Source organism: Heterodontus francisci, chromosome 34 (genome assembly GCF_036365525.1).
Source record: "Heterodontus francisci isolate sHetFra1 chromosome 34, sHetFra1.hap1, whole genome shotgun sequence".
Lineage (NCBI taxonomy): Eukaryota > Metazoa > Chordata > Chondrichthyes > Heterodontiformes > Heterodontidae > Heterodontus > Heterodontus francisci.
In genome coordinates this window covers 8369314-8389167 of record NC_090404.1, presented here as the reverse complement: position 1 = coordinate 8389167, position 19854 = coordinate 8369314, and the positions used below count along the sequence as shown (strand labels likewise).

Sequence of the window (19854 nt, the reverse complement as noted above, 5' to 3'; positions counted from 1 at the left end):
AATGGTGGAGGATGACCCCTTGGATATGGAGGCTGATGGGGTGGAAAGTGAGGACAAGGGGAACCCTGTCACAGTTCTGGGAGGGAGGGGAAGGGATGAGGGTTAAGGTGCAGGAAATGGGCCAGACACGGCTGAGGGCTCTGTCATCCACAATCGGGCAGGGGGTGGGCTGGTACAATCCTCGGCTGGGGAAAAAGGAAAACATATCAGAAGCGCTGTCATGGAAGGTAATATCATCAGAGCATGGGAGAATGGAATGGAGTCCTTACAGGAGGCAGGGTGTGAAGAAGTGTAGTCGAGGTAGCTGTGGGAGTCAGTGGGCCTATAATGAATATTAGTGGACAGCCTATCCCTAGCGATGGCGATAGAGAAGTCGAGGAAGGAAAGTGTCGGAGATGGACCATGTAAAGGTGAGAGAAGGGTGGAAATTAGAAGCAAAGTTGATACAATTTTCCAGTTCGGGGCGGGAGCAGGAAACGGCACCAATACAGTCATCAATGTACCAGAAAAAGCGTTGAGGGAGAGGGCCTGAGTCGGACTGGAACAAGGAATGTTTGACATATCCCACAAAAAGACAGGCATAACTAAGACCCATGCAGGAACCCATTGCAACGCCTTTTACTTGAATGAAGTGAGTGGAGTTGAAGGAGAAGTTGTTCAATGTGAGAACAAGTTTAGCCCGGTGGAGGAGGGTCGTGGTGGATGGGGACTGGTTGGGCCTCTGCTCAAGGAAGAAGAGAAGAGCCCTCATACCGTCCTGGTGGGGGATGGAGGTGTAGAGAGATTGGGCGTCCATAGTGAAGAGGAGGCAGTTAGGACCTGGAAACTGGAAATTGTCAAAATTACGTAGGGTATCAGAAGAGTCGCGGATGTAGGTGGGAAGAGACTGGACCAGAGGAGGAAAGATAGAGTCAAGATAGGAAGAAATGAGTTCAGTGGGGCAGGAACAGGCTGAAACAATGGGTCTGCCGGGACTGTCCTGTTTGTGGATTTTGGGAAGGAGGTGGAAGCGGACTGTCCGGGGCTCAGGGACTATGAGGTTGGAGGCTGTAGACGGAAGATCTCCAGAGGAGATGAGGTCAGTGACAGTCCTGTGGACAGTCGCTTGATTTTCGGTGGTGGGGTCATGGTCCAGGGAGAGGGAGGAAGAAGTGTCTGAGAGTTGGCGCTGAGCGTCTGCAAATTCACTTAACGGCCGTCACTGTGTGTGAACTGTTGGCGGACATCAGCATTTCCAGCCAGGTGCTGCAGGGTGCTTTCTGGAGGTTTGCTGCCATCTGGTGGAATAAATTAACATTTCCCCCAGCAATGTTTCCATCACTTCGGAGAAATATATTGTTTCCGGGTTCCTGTTATGAGACGTTCAAGAGGAAACGGTTATGGTAATTAAATAGTTTTATTTGGTACAAGAGAAAGCACAACTCACAAGTCAGATTGCTTACAATCTTACCAGCTATGGCAATGCGTGCAATAGAAGTGACATTATTCGTTCCCATTTGGAGAAGCTTTGATGTGATAAACTGACCATTGTGAATACCTTCAGTTGCAAAGAAAAGCTCAGTCCTTCCTTTGTACCTGTAAAGACTTATTAAAGGAGAACCACAACCAGGGTCACGATTTATATCCTTGACAATAATCTTGAGGTTCCTGCATTGTCTAAAGCTCGTATATTTCACTTTTTTGAGATACATGTTGTATCTTTTAAATATTAGTAACGTCTTGCGGAAGTGATAACGTCATTGTCTTCTTCTTATTTTTAATTAATACGAACCATATTAAACCATTAGCTCATCTTGTAATTTATACAGTCTCTTTAGTGAGTGTGCGCGCCATTTTCTAGTCTTGGTACAATACCCTTTTCACGGTTTGCTCTTCATATTGGCAACCTTTCTGATACTGTTTATACTAGCATTTTGTATTCAGTCTGTCTTCTGACCATCTGGCCCGGAGCCCAGACACATCACACCTGTCCTTACAGATTATTAGTCTATTAATCATTGTTCATCAGCTTCTAATCCTGTCCTGAAAACGACCTCTTAAAACCTGATTATATTGTAGATTCTTAGTGTTAATACCTGTAACTGTCTTCGACATTGAGAACTGTTTAATCAAGTTACTTTAATTATTTGGATCGTTCCCACCTGGCAGGCCTCTATTTACACTGCAGACTGATATTTTAAACCAATCATTGTTTGTTCATTTTCAGTGTGTTATATCGGAAGTAGCGGTACACGGATATAACTAGTTCCAGGTCACCTGCTGGAGTTTGTATTCTCAATGTGAATGGCGAATTCCCAGAGATACACAAATAAACAGCAGACAATTCTGCCCTCACACAGTTAATGTGATAATCAGACTGAATCAGTGTTCGATGTGAATGATTTTAGATGGTCATGCTGCAGCTGTACAAAACTCTGATGCGGCCGCACCTGGAGTATTGCGTGCAGTTCTGGTCACCGCATTATAGGAAGAATGTGGAAGCTTTGGAAAGGGTGCAGAGGAGATTTACTAGGGTGTTGCCTGGTATGGAGGGAAGGTCTTACGAGGAAAGGCTGAGGGACTTGAGGTTGTTTTGTTAGAGAGAAGGAGGAGGAGAGGTGACTTAATAGAGACATATAAGATAATCAGAGGGTTAGATATGGTGGATAGTGAGAGTCTTTTTCCTCGGATGGTGATGGCAAACACGAGGGGACATATCTTTAAGTTGAGGGGGTGATAGATATAGGACAGATGTCAGAGGTAGTTTCTTTACTCAGAGAGTAGTAGGGGCGTGGAACGCCCTGCCTGCAACAGTAGTAGACTCACCAACTTTAAGCGCATTTAAGTGGTCATTGGATAGACATATGGATGAAAATGGAATAGTGTAGGTCAGATGGTTTCACAGGTCGGCGCAACATCGAGGGCCGAAGGGCCTGTACTGCGCTGTAATGTTCTATGTTCTATGGTGTTTATGTGGATTGTGCTCGGGTTCTGCCCGCACAGGAATGTATTCACGTGTCAGTGTATGATCCGCTGTTATAAACAGCCCTCAGCAGACAGCAGCTGTGACCCAGAAACCTGTGGCAGTTATTGTACGAGGCTTTAGCTCGTTCCCATCATTGTGAGACTCAGTGCACTGTAACAGACCGCGGTGTCAGACAGCCGCAGCTCCGAGATGGTCAATCGGTACAACTTGTCTGACTGCTGGACTGTATCAGAAAACCGGTCCTGAGCGAAATCCGCCTTCAATTCATCACGGCCGCTCGTGTACCTCCGGACTGCAAACTCGGGCTGTCTGCCTGGGTATTGGCGATACCAGAATAAGTAATAACCATCGCCGGGATAGGTGCAGGTTAATGTGACAACTTCTCCCTCTGTCAGTGTGAGCGAGGATTCCCGCTGAGTACCAGAATTTCCATCGCTCAGATCAGGAACACACGGTTAAAGAAAGCAGAAATCATCGATTAAAACCTCATCTGAACCGAACTGACGGTGAAAATTCGCAGTAAGTGTTTCATATATTTCAGTCGAATTTACAGCACGGAACAGGTTATTCGGCCCAACTCGTCCATGCCAGGGTTAACACTCCCCCGGAGCATCCTCCACCCCTCTTTATCTCACTCTATCAACATATCCTTCCATGCCTTTCTCCCTCACCTGGTTATCTACATTCCCCTTAAATGCATCCATACTATTCACCTCAAACCCTCCTTGTGGTAGCGAGTTCTGCATTCTCCTGTATTCCCTGTGTGATCTTTATGTGACTTTTATATTTATGTTTCATGGACGTGCAATTCTATACAAGTGGAAACATTTTCTCTAGGTGTACCCTATCGAACTCCTTCAAGATTTTAAAGATGTCTATCAGATTACCCTTCAATTTTCCCTTTATTAGAAAAAAAGAGCCTCAGCCTGTACAATGGTTTCGGCGAAATTATCTCTCAACTTTGGTATCATTCTTGCAAATCGTTCTTCTCCATTCTCTTCTGTTCCTATATCCATGTTGCAATCTGGAGGCTAAAACTGCTCACAATAACCCAATTGTGGTCTAACTAGGTTCATTACAAGTTTAAAATGAACGCGCTCTTCTTCAAATTTATTCCTTTCAAATATGTTCAATTTCTTACCGACAATGAATGAAAGCCACAGCACAGCGAGAACAGGGAGTCGCATTTCTGCTGATCTGGTATTCGAGGGACGTTTTGTATCTCAGAAACCTGTAAAAGCATCGAACAGGAAAGATCTGATACTGGTATGATGTCACTTCCTGCAGGACATCAAATAGAAAAAGATGTGAGGATTGGCTTTGACTGGTCTGATGTCACTTCCGTAACCACAAGTATGTGTTTTACTTTTAGACAACTGCGACATTAACATAGAATTCTATTTATCAGAAAGACTAATAAAAATAGTCATCTGGCTCTCTTATTGACCTGAGAAGCAGCTTGATCTCCAATTGACCTGAGAGACAGCTTGATCTCTTATTGACCTGAGAAGCAGCTTGATCTCTAATTGACCTGAGAGACAGCTTGATCTCTTATAGACCTGAGAAGCAGATTGATCTCTAATTGACCTGAGAGACAGCTTGATCCCTTATTGACCTGAGAAGCAGCTTGATCTCGAATTGACCTGAAAAGCAGCTTGATCTCGAATTGACCTGAAAAGCAGCTTGATCTCTAATTGACCTGAGAAGCAGCTTGATCTCTAATTGACCTGAAAAGCAGCTTGATCTCGAATTGATATGAGAGGCTTTGATCTCTCACTAATCTGTGCAACAGTTTGTTGTTTTACTTAGCCTGAGGGAAGTTGTCTCAAAGAAAGAATGACAGGTGTTGAATGTAGATGGAGATGTTCCGTTTATTTCACTCACTGTCACTAATCACACTAAGTTGGTTGACGGGGGTCGGGGGTGGGGGAGGACGTGTGCGGGGAGGGGAGCTGGTGGTCGGTGTGCAGCGATCGGCTTTCATTTACCTTCCGTTGGGGACGCACAAGGGAAGATTTCCTCTGGTCTCTCTATATTAGCGACATCCCAACCTGAATGGGAAATTTCATCTGCTGGCCAGATTAGTGGCATAGTTTCTCATTATTTTAGTACGTGTTCACTTTGTCTCTAACTATCGCGACCAGAAGAAATCTACCCGGCCGAGTGGATTGTTCAGTGTAAACTCCAATGTTACAGAAGAATGAAATTAATGCTGTCGGTGAGTCGTCATCAAACAGAAATCAAACAAACACTCAGAAAAGGGACGGTTTCCAGCTCTTTGAATATAATCCCAACTCTCAGCAAAGCTGGACATTTCTGTGCTGATGTAAGTAAAATAGAAAAATAATACATCGGCAGTGAAGAGGAGAAACCTGAACTGGAACACACACTATACACGGTCAGTTGGCCTCTTAAACCTGCGCGGGTTTCTCCTGTTCATCCTTCATTAGAGAATGAATGAAATCGAAAATCTGTACTCAGAGCTGTTGGGACCTGTCCTGCGGGAATATTGTATCCGAGCAGTATTTGTCCAATTCAGACATTCACAGGGCGGCTAGTCCGGACACCGGACACACATTGTTCTATTTACAGAGTTTGCTGTTGGTCACAGAACTGTGCAACTGTGGGTTTCCGAGCACAGTAATACACGGTGCTGTCTGACAGCTCCGCCCCACAAACTCTCAGCTGAACCGTGCTCAGCTCTGCTGTAAAACGGTGCTCGGTGAAGTCAGCTTAGAACGTGCCTTATTTGGTGAGAAACAACACGTTTTCCCGAGCCCGATGGGGAACCTGCCGGCACCAGAAAAGATCAGTGACTGTATCTGTTATTGTGAAACTAAAATTCAGTGTCACTGTTTCTCCTTCCCGCACAATCTCCTCTTTTCTCTCCTACTCTATTTGTTGCAGTCACTTGATCAGTGAGCAGTAGCAGTTTATCCAGAGGCATCTGGAGATTTGAACCATAGCTATTTCCGCTCCATCAGCTCCCAGAGCAGCTGAGCGGCGCCGCGCACCTTCTGTCCTTACACAGAGTTTTCAATTCACTCCATTTGTTTCTGCGGTAGCCCCGCCCACAGCTTGCGTTTGTGGTTCTCACTCTGACCCGCCTTGCCTGCCCTGTGTTACTGGAGAGATTGCTGCTGCTGGTTCCCTGTTTGGTATTGGTTGGATCAGTAGTGCAGTGGTGTGGGGGTCTGTATTTCTGCTCGGACAGAGCTGCCGCACTGCGGAGTTCCAGACTCAGGGGGCATCACGCGGGATCGTCTCGCACCGCTCCTCATCATTATATCACTTCTCAGTAAATATTCTCAACTGGTACAGTCAGCACTCCGAGAGTCCGCCACAGTTTAGCACCTGAGTCTCACAGCCTCATAGTTCAGAGGAGACTTCACTGTTTTGAAGGTTTTTCCTCTATTATCTGTTAAGTGGTCCCTCCTTTCAGTTCATTTCCAGCCAACTGATGCGCCAGGTCTGGCTGCGACTCTGGCACAGAATGAGGAAACATTTTATATTTGTTTGACTAAGGTTGAAATTTAAGGTGCCAAGGAAATGAACAGAGAGGAAGACCAATCCAATCAGACATCTTATGATGAGATTAACTTCAAGATTAATGATATTAATAATAAACATTAATCCTGTGCTGTTTTGTTAGTTGCATAGCTGTTGGTTTGTCTGCTTTTACACTAACATTCTCCTGTGATAAATACTGACATTCCGCCTTTCACCCACACTGTTTGCTGCTTCGTTCACCTGACCACATCGAGGCAGTGTTTTTGTACGAGGCTGCCTCTGGTTCCTGTCACTGTGTCTCTCAGCCCGCAGTAATACATCGCGCTGTCAGACAGCCGCAGGTCGCGGATGGTGAAATTCCCCTCCCTTTTCGAAGTGTCGAGAGATGCAGAAAATCGATTGCCCACGCCCTCTGCTCTGAAAACCTTTCCGTAGTTATGGATGTAGATGAGGAATGTGGGGGCTTTATCCCGGTCCTGACGGTACAGTTGTAAGGAATAGGAAGTATCCGTGGCCGAATAGCTGTAATTAATGGTCACCGAGTCTCCTTCAAACTGCATCGCTGTAACCGGCCCCTGTGAGACCGAGTCTGCACCAGTAACGCCTGCAGAAATTTAGAAATACAGAACTTTTATTGTCACTTTTTTCTAACTAATATCATCAGCGGCCGGAACACATTGTAAGTAGGGAAACAAAAGTGCAACTAAAAGAATGTCAATGATGTAAGAGGAAGATTGTATAACTTGTAAACTTTACCAGTTAAAAGAGCTGCAGCTGTGAGGAATCCATACAAAGTAATAACAAACATGTTTGCGGAGAGTTGATGGCGGATTTGAACAGAACGGGTTGAATCTGTAATTGTTTCAGTCAAGAGTTGGGAAGATGTTCATTACCTTCCGGTCTCTCTACCGATTGGTTCATTCCTGAAAGAGTCTACTGGTGCCGCCCAATCAGCTCACAGCCTTTTATTCTTCAATTCATCCAATCAGCTCACAGGTCCTTTGTTCTCCAATTCATTACGTCAGAGGGGGGGGAGCAGGAAATGAGTGAAATTGTTCTCCCGACAACAGGGAACTGGGCCAAGATTAAATCCAATGTTGGCTGTTAACAGGGACGGTGTGTGAGGTGGAACAGTGACGGGAAATAGTTAATGTGGTTCTGCAATCAATGCCGGAGGCTCCTATTCTTGAGCTGCTCGCTGACCATTGGAACCACTCACAGCCCATATTAAGAGGGATATTATATGGAATTACATAGCGTCTGCAACACAGAAATGCGACATTCAGCCAAACTGCTCTTTAGTTCGGTTTTCCGTTCCATTATCTGTTAACAAGCCAGGTCCCAGTTCTGATTCAGTGAAAGCAGGTGAAGGTCCTTTGCCAGTTTTTTTTTTACGGACTGGCTGGGTCTCTGTAACAGTGCAGGGCTTAGCGCGTAGTGATACACGACAGAATCAGAGAGAAGAACTCCGGTGACTGTTGAAGGAACCGTTCTCTTTTCTTTGTCCAAATCAGCAGAGAATCGATCTGGAAAATCTGGAGACTTATCCCCTTTCCCCCTTCCCCTTTATTTCCTCAGTAAACATCTCGGAGCTTCCCCTTGATACTGGATGTACCCGTAGAGGTAGGGAATGTTGATGGTTGTGGAGCAACTGTAGTTAAGTATTATGGTCTGTCCTTTTCAGGGACATAGGACCAGGAGTAGGCCATTCAGCCCATCAAACCTGCTCCCCTATTCAATACGATCATGGCTGATCGTCCACTTCAATGCCTTTTTCCCACACTATCCTCATATCCCCTTATGTCATTTGTACTTAGAAATCTGTCAATCTCTGTTTTAAACATCCTCAATTACTGAATTTCCATAGCCTTCTGGGGTAGAGAATTCCAAAGATTCACAACCCTCCGAGTAATGAAATTTCTCCTCATCTCAGTCCTAAGTGGCTTCCCACTTATTTTGAAATTGTGCCCCTGGTTCTAGACTCCTCAACCAGAGGAAACATTTTACTTGCATCTACCCTGTCTATCCCTTTAAGTATTTTGTAGGTTTCCATTAGATCACCTCTCATTCTTCAAAAGGCTAGAGAATACAGGCCCAGTTTCCCCAATCTCTCTTCACAGGACAGTCCCGCCATCCCGGCAACAAGTCTGGTGAACCTTCGTTGCTCTTCCTCTATGGCAATAATATTCTTCCCACGGTGAGGGGACCAAAACTGCACACAATACTTTCGAAATGTTCATTCAGGCGGATCCTGGGACACTGAGTCTTTGCCCCTCATTCCTGCAGCATAAACAAAAGGTGTCAAGATTGTGGAAGTAAATATAACCCATGGAACGCACACTGACCATTTAATCACAGAATCACAGAGCAGAATGACCATTATTATCAGTAAGGAACATAGCGAGCACATGGTTTCTGGTTTAGATTTCGACAGGAAGGAACAGAACGTTTTACATTTGTTAACCCTTCTAGTCTGGTATTAAACAGTAAACTCAGATCGGGGGTGATTTCACTTATTGTGAGAATATTCAGAGCCAACATGTACCCATTAAGGTGAAGGGTAGGACCAACAAGACTAGGGAACCCTGGATGTCAAGGGATATAGAGGATTGGATCAGAAAAAAAAGGAGGCTCATGGCAGATTCAGAGCGCTGAAAACAGTGGAGGCACTAGAGGAGCATAGAAAGTGTAGGGGGTTACTTACAAAAGTAATTAGGACAGCGAAGAGGGGACATGAAAAAAACACTGGCAGGCAAGATAAAGGAAAATGCCAAGTATTTTATAAGTATATTAAGGGCAAGAGGATAAACAGGGAAAGAGTAGGGCCCAAAAGGGACCAAAGTGGCAATCTGTGTGTGGAGCCGAAGGACATAGGTGAGGTTTTAAATGATTACTTTTCATCCGTGTTCACTATAGAAAAGGACAATATAGGTGTAGAGATCAGGGGGGGAATTGTGATATACTTGAACACATTAGCATTGAAAGGGAGGAAATATTAGCTGTTTTAGCGGGCTTAAAAGTGGATAAATCCCCATGTCCAGATGAGATGTATCCCAGGCTGTTATGTGAGGCAGGCGAGGAGATTACAGGGGCTCTGATACCAATTTTCAAATCCTCTCTGGCCACAGGACAGTTACCAGAGGATTGGAGGACAGCGAATGTGGTACCATTATTTAAGAAGGGTAGCAATGATAAACAAGGTAATTACAGGCCGGTGAGTCTAACATCAGTGGTTGGGAAATTATTGGAAAAAGATTCTGAGGGACAGGATTAATCTCCACTTGGAGAGGCAGGGATTAATCAGGGATAGTCAGCATGGCTTTGTCAGAGGGAGATCATATATGACTAACTTGATTGAATTTTTTGAGGAGATGACTAGGTGTGTAGATGAGAGTAAAGCAGTTGATGTAGTCTATATGGACTTCAGTAAGGCTTTTGATAAGGTCTGCATGGGAGATTGGTTAAGAAGGTAACAGCCCATGCGATCCAGGGCAATTTGGCAAATTGGATACAAAATTGGCTTAGTGGCAGGAGGCAGAGGGTAATGGTCGAGGGTTGTTTTTGCGAGGGGAAGCCTTTGCCCAGTGGTGTACCACAGGGATCAGTGTTGGGACCCTTGCTGTTTGTAGTGTACATTAATGAATTTAGACGTGAATATAGGAGGTATGATCAAAGAACAAAGAACAAAGAAAATTGCAGAACAGGAACAGGCCCTTCGGCCCTCCAAGCCTACGCTGATCTAGATCCTCTATCTAAACCTGTCGCCTATTTCCTAAGGGTCTGTATCTCTTTACTTCCTGCCCATTCATGTATCTGTCTAGATACATCTTAAAAGATGCTATCGTGCCCGCGTCTACCACCTCCACTGGCAACGCGTTCCAGGCACCCACCACCCTCTGCATAAAGAACTTTCCACGCATATCCCCCCTAAACTTTTCCCCTTTCACTTTGAACTCGTGTCCCCTAGTAATTGAATCCCCCACTCTGGGAAAAAGCTTCTTGCTATCCAACCTGTCTATACCTCTCATGATTTTGTACACCTCAATCAGGTCCCCCCTCAACCTCCATCTTTCTAATGAAAATATTCCTAATCTACTCAACCTCTCTTCATAGCTAGCGCCCTCCATACCAGGCAACATCCTGGTGAACCTCCTCTGCACCCTCTCCAAAGCATCTACATCCTTTTGGTAATGTGGCGACCAGAACTGCACGCAGTATTCCAAATGTGGCCGAACCAAAGTCCTATACAACTGTAACATGACCTGCCAACTCTTGTACTCAATGCCCCGTCCGATGAAGGAAATCATGCCGTATGCCTTCTTGACCACTCTATTGACCTGCGTTGCCACTTTCCGGGAACAATGGACCTGAACACCCAAATCTCTCTGTACATCAATTTTCTCCAGGACTTTTCCATTTACTGTATAGTTCACTCTTGAATTGGATCTTCCAAAATGCATCACCTCGCATTTGCCCTGATTGAACTCCATCTGCCATTTCTCTGCCCAACTCTCCAATCTATCTATATTCTGCTGTATTCTCTGACAGTCCCCTTCACTATCTGCAACTCCACCAATCTTAGTGTCGTCTGCAAACTTGCTAATCAGACCACCTATACTTTCCTCCAAATCATTTATGTATATCACAAACAACAGTGGTCCCAGCACGGATCCCTGTGGAACACCACTGGTTACACGTCTCCATTTTGAGAAACTCCCTTCCACTGCTACTCTCTGTCTCCTGTTGCCCAGCCAGTTCTTTATCCATCTAGCTAGTACACTTTGGACCTCATGCAGCCTCACAGCTCCAGCGACCCGGGTTCAATTCTGGGTATTGCCTGTGTGGAGTTTGCAAGTTCTCCCTGTGTCTGCGTGGGTTTCCTCCGGGTGCTCTGGTTGCCTCCCACATGCCAAAGACTTGCACGTTGATAGGTAAATTGGCCATTAGCAATTGCCCCTGGTATAGGTAGGTGGTAGGGAAATATAGGGACAGGTGGGGATGTGGTAGGAATATGGAATTAGTGTAGGATTAGTATAAATGGGTGATTGATGGTCGGCACAGACTCGGTGGGCCGAAGGGCCTGTTTCAGTGCTGTATCTCTAAAACTAAAAACTAAAACTTTCTCCATCAGCCTACCATGGGGAACCTTATCAAACGCCTTACTGAAGTCCATGTATATGACATCTACAGCCCTTCCCTCATCAATCAACTTTGTCACTTCCTCAAAGAATTCTATTAAGTTGGTAAGACATGACCTTCCCTGCACAAAACCATGTTGCCTATCACTGATGAGCCCATTTTCTTCCAAATGGGAATAGATCCTATCCCTCAGTATCTTCCCCAGCAGCTTCCCTACCACTGACGTCAGGCTCACCGGTCTATAATTACCTGGATTATCCCTGCTACCCTTCTTAAACAAGGGGACAACATTAGCAATTCTCCAGTCCTCTGGGACCTCACCCGTGTTTAAGGATGTTGCAAAGATATCTGTTAAGGCCCCAGCTATTTCTTCTCTCGCTTCCCACAGTAACCTGGGATAGATCCCATCCGGACCTGGGGACTTGTCCACCTTAATGCCTTTTAGAATACCCAACACATCCTCCCTCCTTATGCCGACTTGACCTAGAGCAATCAAACATCTGTCCCTAACCTCAACATCCGTCAGTTCCCTCTCCTCGGTGAATACCGATGCAAAGTACTCGTTTAGAATCTAACCCATTTTCTCTGACTCCATGCATAACTTTCCTCCTTTGTCCTTGAGTGGGCCAATCCTTTCTCTAGTTACCCTCTTGCTCCTTATATATGAATAAAAGGCTTTGGGATTTTCCTTAACCCTGTTTGCTAAAGATATTTCATGACCCCTTTTAGCGCTCTTAATTCCTCGTTTCAGATTGCGCCTACAATCCCGATATTCGTTCAAAGCTTCGGCTTTCTTCAGCCGCCTAGACCTTATGTATGCTTTCTTTTTCCTCTTAGCTAGTCTCACAATTTCACCTGTCATCCATGGTTCCCTAATCTTGCCATTTCTATCCATCATTTTCACAGGAACATGTCTGTCCTGCACGCTAATCAACCTCTCTTTAAAAGCCTCCCACATATCACATGTGGATTCATCTTCAAACAGCTGCTCCCAATCTACATTCCCCAGCTCCTGCCGAATTTTGGTATAGTTGGCCTTCCCCCAATTTACCAGTATTCCTTTAGGACCACTCTGATCAGTAAGTTCGCAGATGACACGAAAATTGGTGGTGTCATAAATAGTGAGGAAGAAAGCCTTAGATTACAGGACGATATCGATGGGCTGGTAAGATGGGCGGAGCTGTGGCAAATGGAATTTAATCCTGAGAAGTGTGAGGTGATGCATATTGGGAGGACTAACAAGGCAAGGGGATATACAATGGATAGTAGGAACCTAGGAAGTACAGAGGGTCAGAGGGACCTTGGTGTACTTGTCCATAGATCACTGAAGGCAGCAGCACAGATAGATAAGGTGGTTTGGAAAGCATATGGGATACTTGCCTTTGTTAGCCGAGGCACAGAATATAAGAGCAGGGAGGTTATGATGGAGCTGTATAAAACGCTAGTTAGGCCACAGCTGGAGTACTGTGTACAGTTCTGGGCACCACACTATAGGAAGGATGTGATTGCACTGGAGAGGGTGCAGAGGATATTCCTGGGCTGGAGTGTTTAGCTATGAAGAGGGACTGAAATGGCTGGTGTTGCTTTCCTTAGCGCAGAGAAGGCTGAGGGGAGAAATGATTGAGGTATACAAAATTATGAGGGGCATTGATAGGAAGAAATTTCCCTTTGCAGAGGGTTCAATAACTAGGGGGCATACATTTAAGGGCAGATGCAGGAGGTTTACAGTGGATTTGAGGGGGAAAAACTTCACCCAGAGGGTGTTTGGAATCTGGAACGCACTGCTGGAAGGGGTGGTAGAGGCAGGAACCCTCACAACGTTTAAGAAGTATTTAGATGAGCACTTGAAACGCCATCGAATACAAGGCTACGGGCCAAGTGCTGGAAAATGGGATGAAAATAGATAGGTGCTTGATGGCTGGCACTTGACACGATGGGCCGAAGGGCCTGTTTCTGTGCTGTCTAACTCTATCACTCTGTGACTCTATGCGGGGCGTTCCTCATTTTAGGATTGGCTGCTCTCTCAGAACTGACAACAGATGTGCGCCAATCAGTGAGAGCTATGGACTAATTATACTTATCTCCCATCAAACCCTTTCCTTGCCGCGCTGCGAGTGACTCTCTCTCTCTCTCTCTGTCTATCTAGGTCTCAATCACTTTGTTAAACTCGGCGTATTTCTGTCTCCAACTCTCTCTCTCTCTCTCTGTCTCACTTTCGTGTCTCTCTTTGCAACTCGACCTCGCCCTGTCTTTTTAACTCGCTGCCTTTTTCCCTCCCTAACTCTCTATATTCCCCCTCTCTCCCTCAGTGACATGTGAAGCAGATAATAATAGAAATCAGTCTCAATCTTCGTTATCGCTGCCACAGCCATTACTTGTGACAGCCTAAAGACCATGTGGGACATGATTTAGTGGACATCAACCTGTTCTGGTGAGATTTGACCTGACGGATATACACCACACCCAGGACATTTACCTGCAGAAATTGATTCGATTAATTATCCCAGAAATTTGAAGGTCTGTGCTCACACTGGGGAAGGAAATGTCTGAAGTTGATCCTAACTTAAAATGTTTGAGGAATTTCACTGATCCCAGGACTGACAGCAGTGACTACAGCTGGAGAAACCCGATTGATCAGGTTGCACTTGCCCATTCATTTTCTGGGAAATCTCTTTGAGAGTCAAACACTGGTATTTTCTTGAGCTGCAGCAAGCCCCACTCCCATCCCCAGCTCACGCCCCCACCCCTCCAGTTACCGAGATGTGCCATGTTTTTGTATTCGACCCCTGGGACTGTGTGTCTCGGAATACAGTAATACAGAGCGCTGTCTGTGATCTTCAATTCTTCCATGGACAAGTGAAAAGTATCTTGTCTTCGATTGAGTTTCCCACTGAAATGTTCAAAGTCGGGAGCCCTATCATTTTCCCCATAACCAATGGCTCTGCGCATATGTTGAGGGGTTTGCTATTGGTAATACGGAACAGTTAATAGCTTGCAGCTGAACCTGATATAGCGTAACTGCAGTTTATTGCTACATTTGCACTCCTTTCTGATCCGACTCCTTGTTCTGACTGAGACACCGTCTCCCTTACTCATCTCTTGAAATAAACAGTGGACACACAGAGGGTTAGATGAAGTAATAGAAAGAGAATAGGCATCCGGTGATGGAGATGGGAAATTGTATAAGGATCAGGAAGTAGTGTTGGAAGGTCCCAATATCACTGACCTGTGATCAGGACAGTAACCAAAACCAGGCAGAGTTTCACCTCCATGGTTCTCGTCTGAACTCCTGATACAGAGACGGTGATCCATACCTTTAAAGAACCTGGAATGAGAAAACCTCAAATAGCCCAGGGATTTCATCAGGTTGGCTGAGATTTCTTCTGCAAGCCTATTTGTATCTCCTGAGCAGCCACTTCCTGTAGCTGGGGATCGTGACCTTTATCACGTGATCAAAGAGCGCCCTCAGGTACAAGCCCCACATAGAGCATTGGAAATCCACACAGACGGAGACAGGCACGATTAAACGCACAGACAGGCAGACACACACACATACAGACAGGTAAACACTGTAGATAAACACACATAAGATGGTGTTGAATTCTTTTAGATAAACTGCAGAAAGTCTGAGAACGCAATTTACCTCAAATTGCCACTAGAGGGAGCGCACTCATTGTGTTTGCGTTTTCATTTCTGTAAATCAATCTTATGGGTCACAAGGCACTGGCAGATGAGGAAGGCCGTTCGTCCCATCTTATTTCCTTCCAGCAAACCACACGCCCCTACAATTTCCTTTAGTTACAAAGGTAATTTCATGGTTTTGGACTCTGTCACTTTGCGTGGAGGCCATTCCAACTGCCCATCACTCTCTGTCTGACCAACAATCAGTTGATATAACTTCTCAAAGAATGTTTTAGTTTTTTCCAATCAACTCAGACCATTCAAGCTGAAGAGTCAGCCTCCTGGATTAGTTCTGCAGTGCCCCCATGCTTGAATGTCTCCATTGCTACTTTGCGGCCAGAACTAATCACAGCGCCCATCGCGTGTCCGACCAGAACTTTGTACGTTTCGATCAGGACTCCCTTTTACTTGTGTCTTTGTTGGTTCGATGTTAAGCACCTGATTGGTGTTGTCGATTACTCCCCTGAAATCCCTGCCCATGTGGAACGTGATTTCAATGTCTTTATCGTAACTCTCTCTGTCTCTGCAGATCTCTCTCTCTCTATCACTTTCTCAGTCTGTCCATTTCCGCCGTGTTCTATGAAAGTGCAGAGTGTAGAAAATAAAATATTTTCCAGACTCTCGGTTCAAGGAGTTTCCCACATGAATTACACCATAAATAGTATCAGTTATAATAGAAAAAAGATAATAACCACAACTCAGAGGCTAGTTTAAAGTTGCAGCATTTGCATTAAAATCCCACAGTAACAGCGCGAATCATGGGTCACGCTTACACCCTTTTTCATGTGCCATGGTGATTAATGTTCTCTGTGACTACATCTTTAAAACGAGCAATATTACACCGTTATGACATTTTTATAATAATAACACGTAGAACGTGACATAATCATGCAACGACATCCTTCAGTAATTTGAGAACTGGTGGCTCTCCCAGGCAGAGGGCCATTTACCTCACATCGCCACCAGAGGGAGCGCCTTCATCCTGTTTGCAGGCCCACTGCGACGAATCAATGACTCGATCACAAAGCACTGGGGAATGAGGAAGGCCATTCTTCCAATCTTCTAGTGTCGCTGGTAAGACCCGCATTTATTACCCATCCCTAATTACCCTTGAACAGGTGGTGGTGAGCGGCCTACTTGAACTGCTGCAGTCCACGTGGTGTGGGTGCACCCACAGTGCTGTTAGGGAGGGTGTTTCTGTACCAGTTCTCAGACAGTATTACTGTTTCAATTCAAGAAATGAGATATATGGCCACCAGAGGGCTCGTCAGTGAGACATACACGTCAGCATTGGATTGTTCCCTGACCCTCAGTGAATAATATGAGATACTTACATTCATACCTAGCAGAAAATAATACCATCAACTGCATATCATAATCATCCCAAATTAAATCGATTTTCCAGTTCTAATGCTGATCCACCGAGCATAGAAACCAGGAAAACGCAATGAATGAAATTACAACTGTTACTTTTTGGTATCAGGTAAGTGTATTGTGCAGAAAACATTTTTGATTTTAGGTGAGTGTAATGTGCAGAAAAGCTTTCACCGTTAGAACATGTTTTCCCGTTTCTCATTCCCCTGTCTTGTTATGTATCGACAGATATTGGCGGAGTAGCTGAGATCCACCAACCATAGCAGATGTTCGTACAAGTGAGGCAATCAATTGAAATCCAGTGCCGTGCAACCACCAACGGCAGGACAGTATCCACTGGGACAGATAAGTACCGAACCGTGGCCCCAAATTAATCGTATCTGCTATCAGCGGTAACACCACTGATGGGCCGTTCAGAATATTTATTAACACAGCAAGAAGTTATAACATTCTCGGTATTCGCAGCACTGCGGTATCAGACACTGGAGTATATTACTGTGCAGTGAGGCACTGTGAGACAAAGACTGAGCGCTCCAATGCAATATCTGCTGCAGGTTCCTATCAGACAATCTCTACACATCTACTTTTCTGTCCTGAATCTGTTGATTCTTATATTGGGCAAAGTTCTACAGGCCCCATCCATCATGTCAGGAAAGTGATATTCAGACTGTCCTGAATGTGTTGTTTACATTGCGAGATACAGTTCCACAGGCTCCATCTATCCTATAAGGAACGGGTTATTCAGATCTCCTGAATGTGTTGATTCCTTTGTGCGGTACAGTTCCACAGGCTCTATTCATTCGGTAAGGAAAGGAATTTACTGGATTCGAACACTCAGCGCCTGCTCTGTCCCTTTACAGAGTCATTATCACAAAACGATGGGATTCCCCTCAATTCCCTCCACAAGGAGGAGAGGAATAAACTGATCATTGGACAACTGACAGGTCCGGATGTGAACCGCTGGCAAAGGGAGCAGCGGATCAACAAATTACCTCCTTACGTCAGGTGAAAGATATCCAGCTCCAGCCAATCCAAGAGCAACAGCCCCACATGACTGCGACTTTAACTGGACGTCGCGACTTCTATATTCAGACTGATCAATGTGTTCACTCAGTTCGTTTTCTTCTGCTGTGAACTGAATGCCATTTTCTTATTGACAGTTTAATTACAAGGATGTATTACTCGGTACCAGTGAAACAATTCCCGTAATTCTGGCGCTGCTAACATGTAGGTACCGGAGCTGAACTCAATAACCCGCTGTGATTATGTTTTATTCACATTGCTACTGTGTTTCATGATCTAAATGCTTTTACAGGTCGATGTCTATCGGACTGAGTGTTCCAGTCACCCGCTGCTAAAACAGTCCAGTGTGGGGATTCAGTGGCGATAGACTGGGGATGTAGTGAAGATAACCTGCAGCTATGACATGCCCAGCATTTACACCATGCATTGCTTCTGTTGTGAGACAACTCAATCTCCACACGAGGAGACTCAGGTACAGGTTCAATCGATTTATTCAAGTGCACGCAGGGAGAGACACCACCTCGGGTATTCCGAGGTAATACTCTGTCTTTACATTCAGGAGCACAAACTTATACACTGTTCTTATCATACAATGTGTTCAAACAACGGATAATTTATATAATTGATCATAAAACAATGGTGATTGATTGCACATTCCAATGAACACACACGCTCAGTCTTGTCAATAAACACACGAGATGGCTCCAACCCATACCTATTATCTCTTTACACCAACATTCCACGGAAACAGTGGCTTCGAGACCCCGGCTCCAACCTTTTCTCCCTAATCCTGCCCTTTACCTTAGCAGCATGTTTCTTTCTTTTCTCAACCTGTCTGTTAAATTCTGCTGAGGTGCTTTTCTTAAACTCAACTTGTTTCGACTTAACCCCTTCAGTACAAACCGAAATCCGGTCAGAGACGGAAGGGAGTAGTAACGCGATTGTCGACTGGCACATTGAACTGGATCTTTCTACAGCGGACAAACGCAGCCAATTGGTCATTGGATACATGGAGAGCGCGGATACCGCGGTGCATTACTGCGTGACAGAGCCACACCCTGCGGCAGTCACTGCACAAAAACCTTCCTCCTGTACAATTCCGGAACCGCGGCAGCAATCTCTCCAATAACACAAGGCAGGCAAGGCGGGTCAGAGTGAGAGCAGCAAACGGAGGCTGTGAGCGGCGCTGCCGCGGGCAGTGTTATTGCAAAGTCTGTCTCTATAATTCCCATTGGATAGCGAGTTTGATCAGAGATACTGACGGTCACAGCATAAAGTATCGGACTGAGGAGCCAGTCACACAGTGAGTGTAGTCTTTGCTGTGAGAATAGCTTCAACATTGCTCAGTTGTGGGATTATATTCAAAGGTGCTGAATTGCTCACGTTACTGTGTGTTTGTTTATTTTATGCTGCTGTGTGATGTCTCATCGAGAACATTAACTTGAATCCCCTGTGACATTCATGTTTACGCAGAAGTGTCCTCACTGTGGGGTAATAACCGACACATGCTAAATGAATGCATTTGTGATTGCGCTAAAGCAACTTTCAAAGTAGATATCCAGACAGAGACCAAAGGAAATTTTTCCCTTGTGTATCCCCAGCAGAAGGTTAATCAAACCCGAGCCCTCACACTTCTCCCCACCCCACCAACACGTGAGTCCGATCAGTGACAGTGAGTGAAATGAACTGAACATTTTTATCCACATTCAAACCAATATTTTGTCACTTTGAGACAATATCTTACCGCCGTCATCAGACTGCTTTTGTAATTTAACAGAGATGAATATGAGACCGTTCCACAAATATCTGCACAAACAGGTGAGAGTAATACCTGTGAAACTAACAGGAGTCTATATTCCACTGTGCTGACATCAATCACAGGGAGAGGGAAATAATGGTTTGTGACACGGGAGAAACTCCTCAGTCTGGTTGCAGTTCTGTTTCTCTGAATGTGTCCTTCATTGTACACTTTAATATACAATATATTGTGAAACGGTAGCTTTGCACACGCAGTTGCTTTAAGATTTTTCGTATCTGTAAAAAAAATGTATACGTGTGGTAGGGAGAGATTCTGACGATGAATAGCAGACCGAGCAAGGGGGGAAACGGCTGTGGAAGCATTTTACTGAAACTCATAAACACGAAACACGTACTAACAAATT

At 45.0% G+C, this 19854-nt stretch overlaps 1 gene segment (V, D, J or C); it reads right to left on the bottom strand.

The window, feature by feature from the left end:
• Positions 1 to 6680: 6680 nt before the first annotated feature.
• LOC137348482 (T cell receptor alpha variable 36/delta variable 7-like) lies at positions 6681 to 7375 on the bottom strand. The segment is given in 2 exon segments: positions 6681 to 7079; positions 7232 to 7375. Coding segments are annotated over 2 exon segments (420 nt in total).
• Positions 7376 to 19854: the final 12479 nt, after the last annotated feature.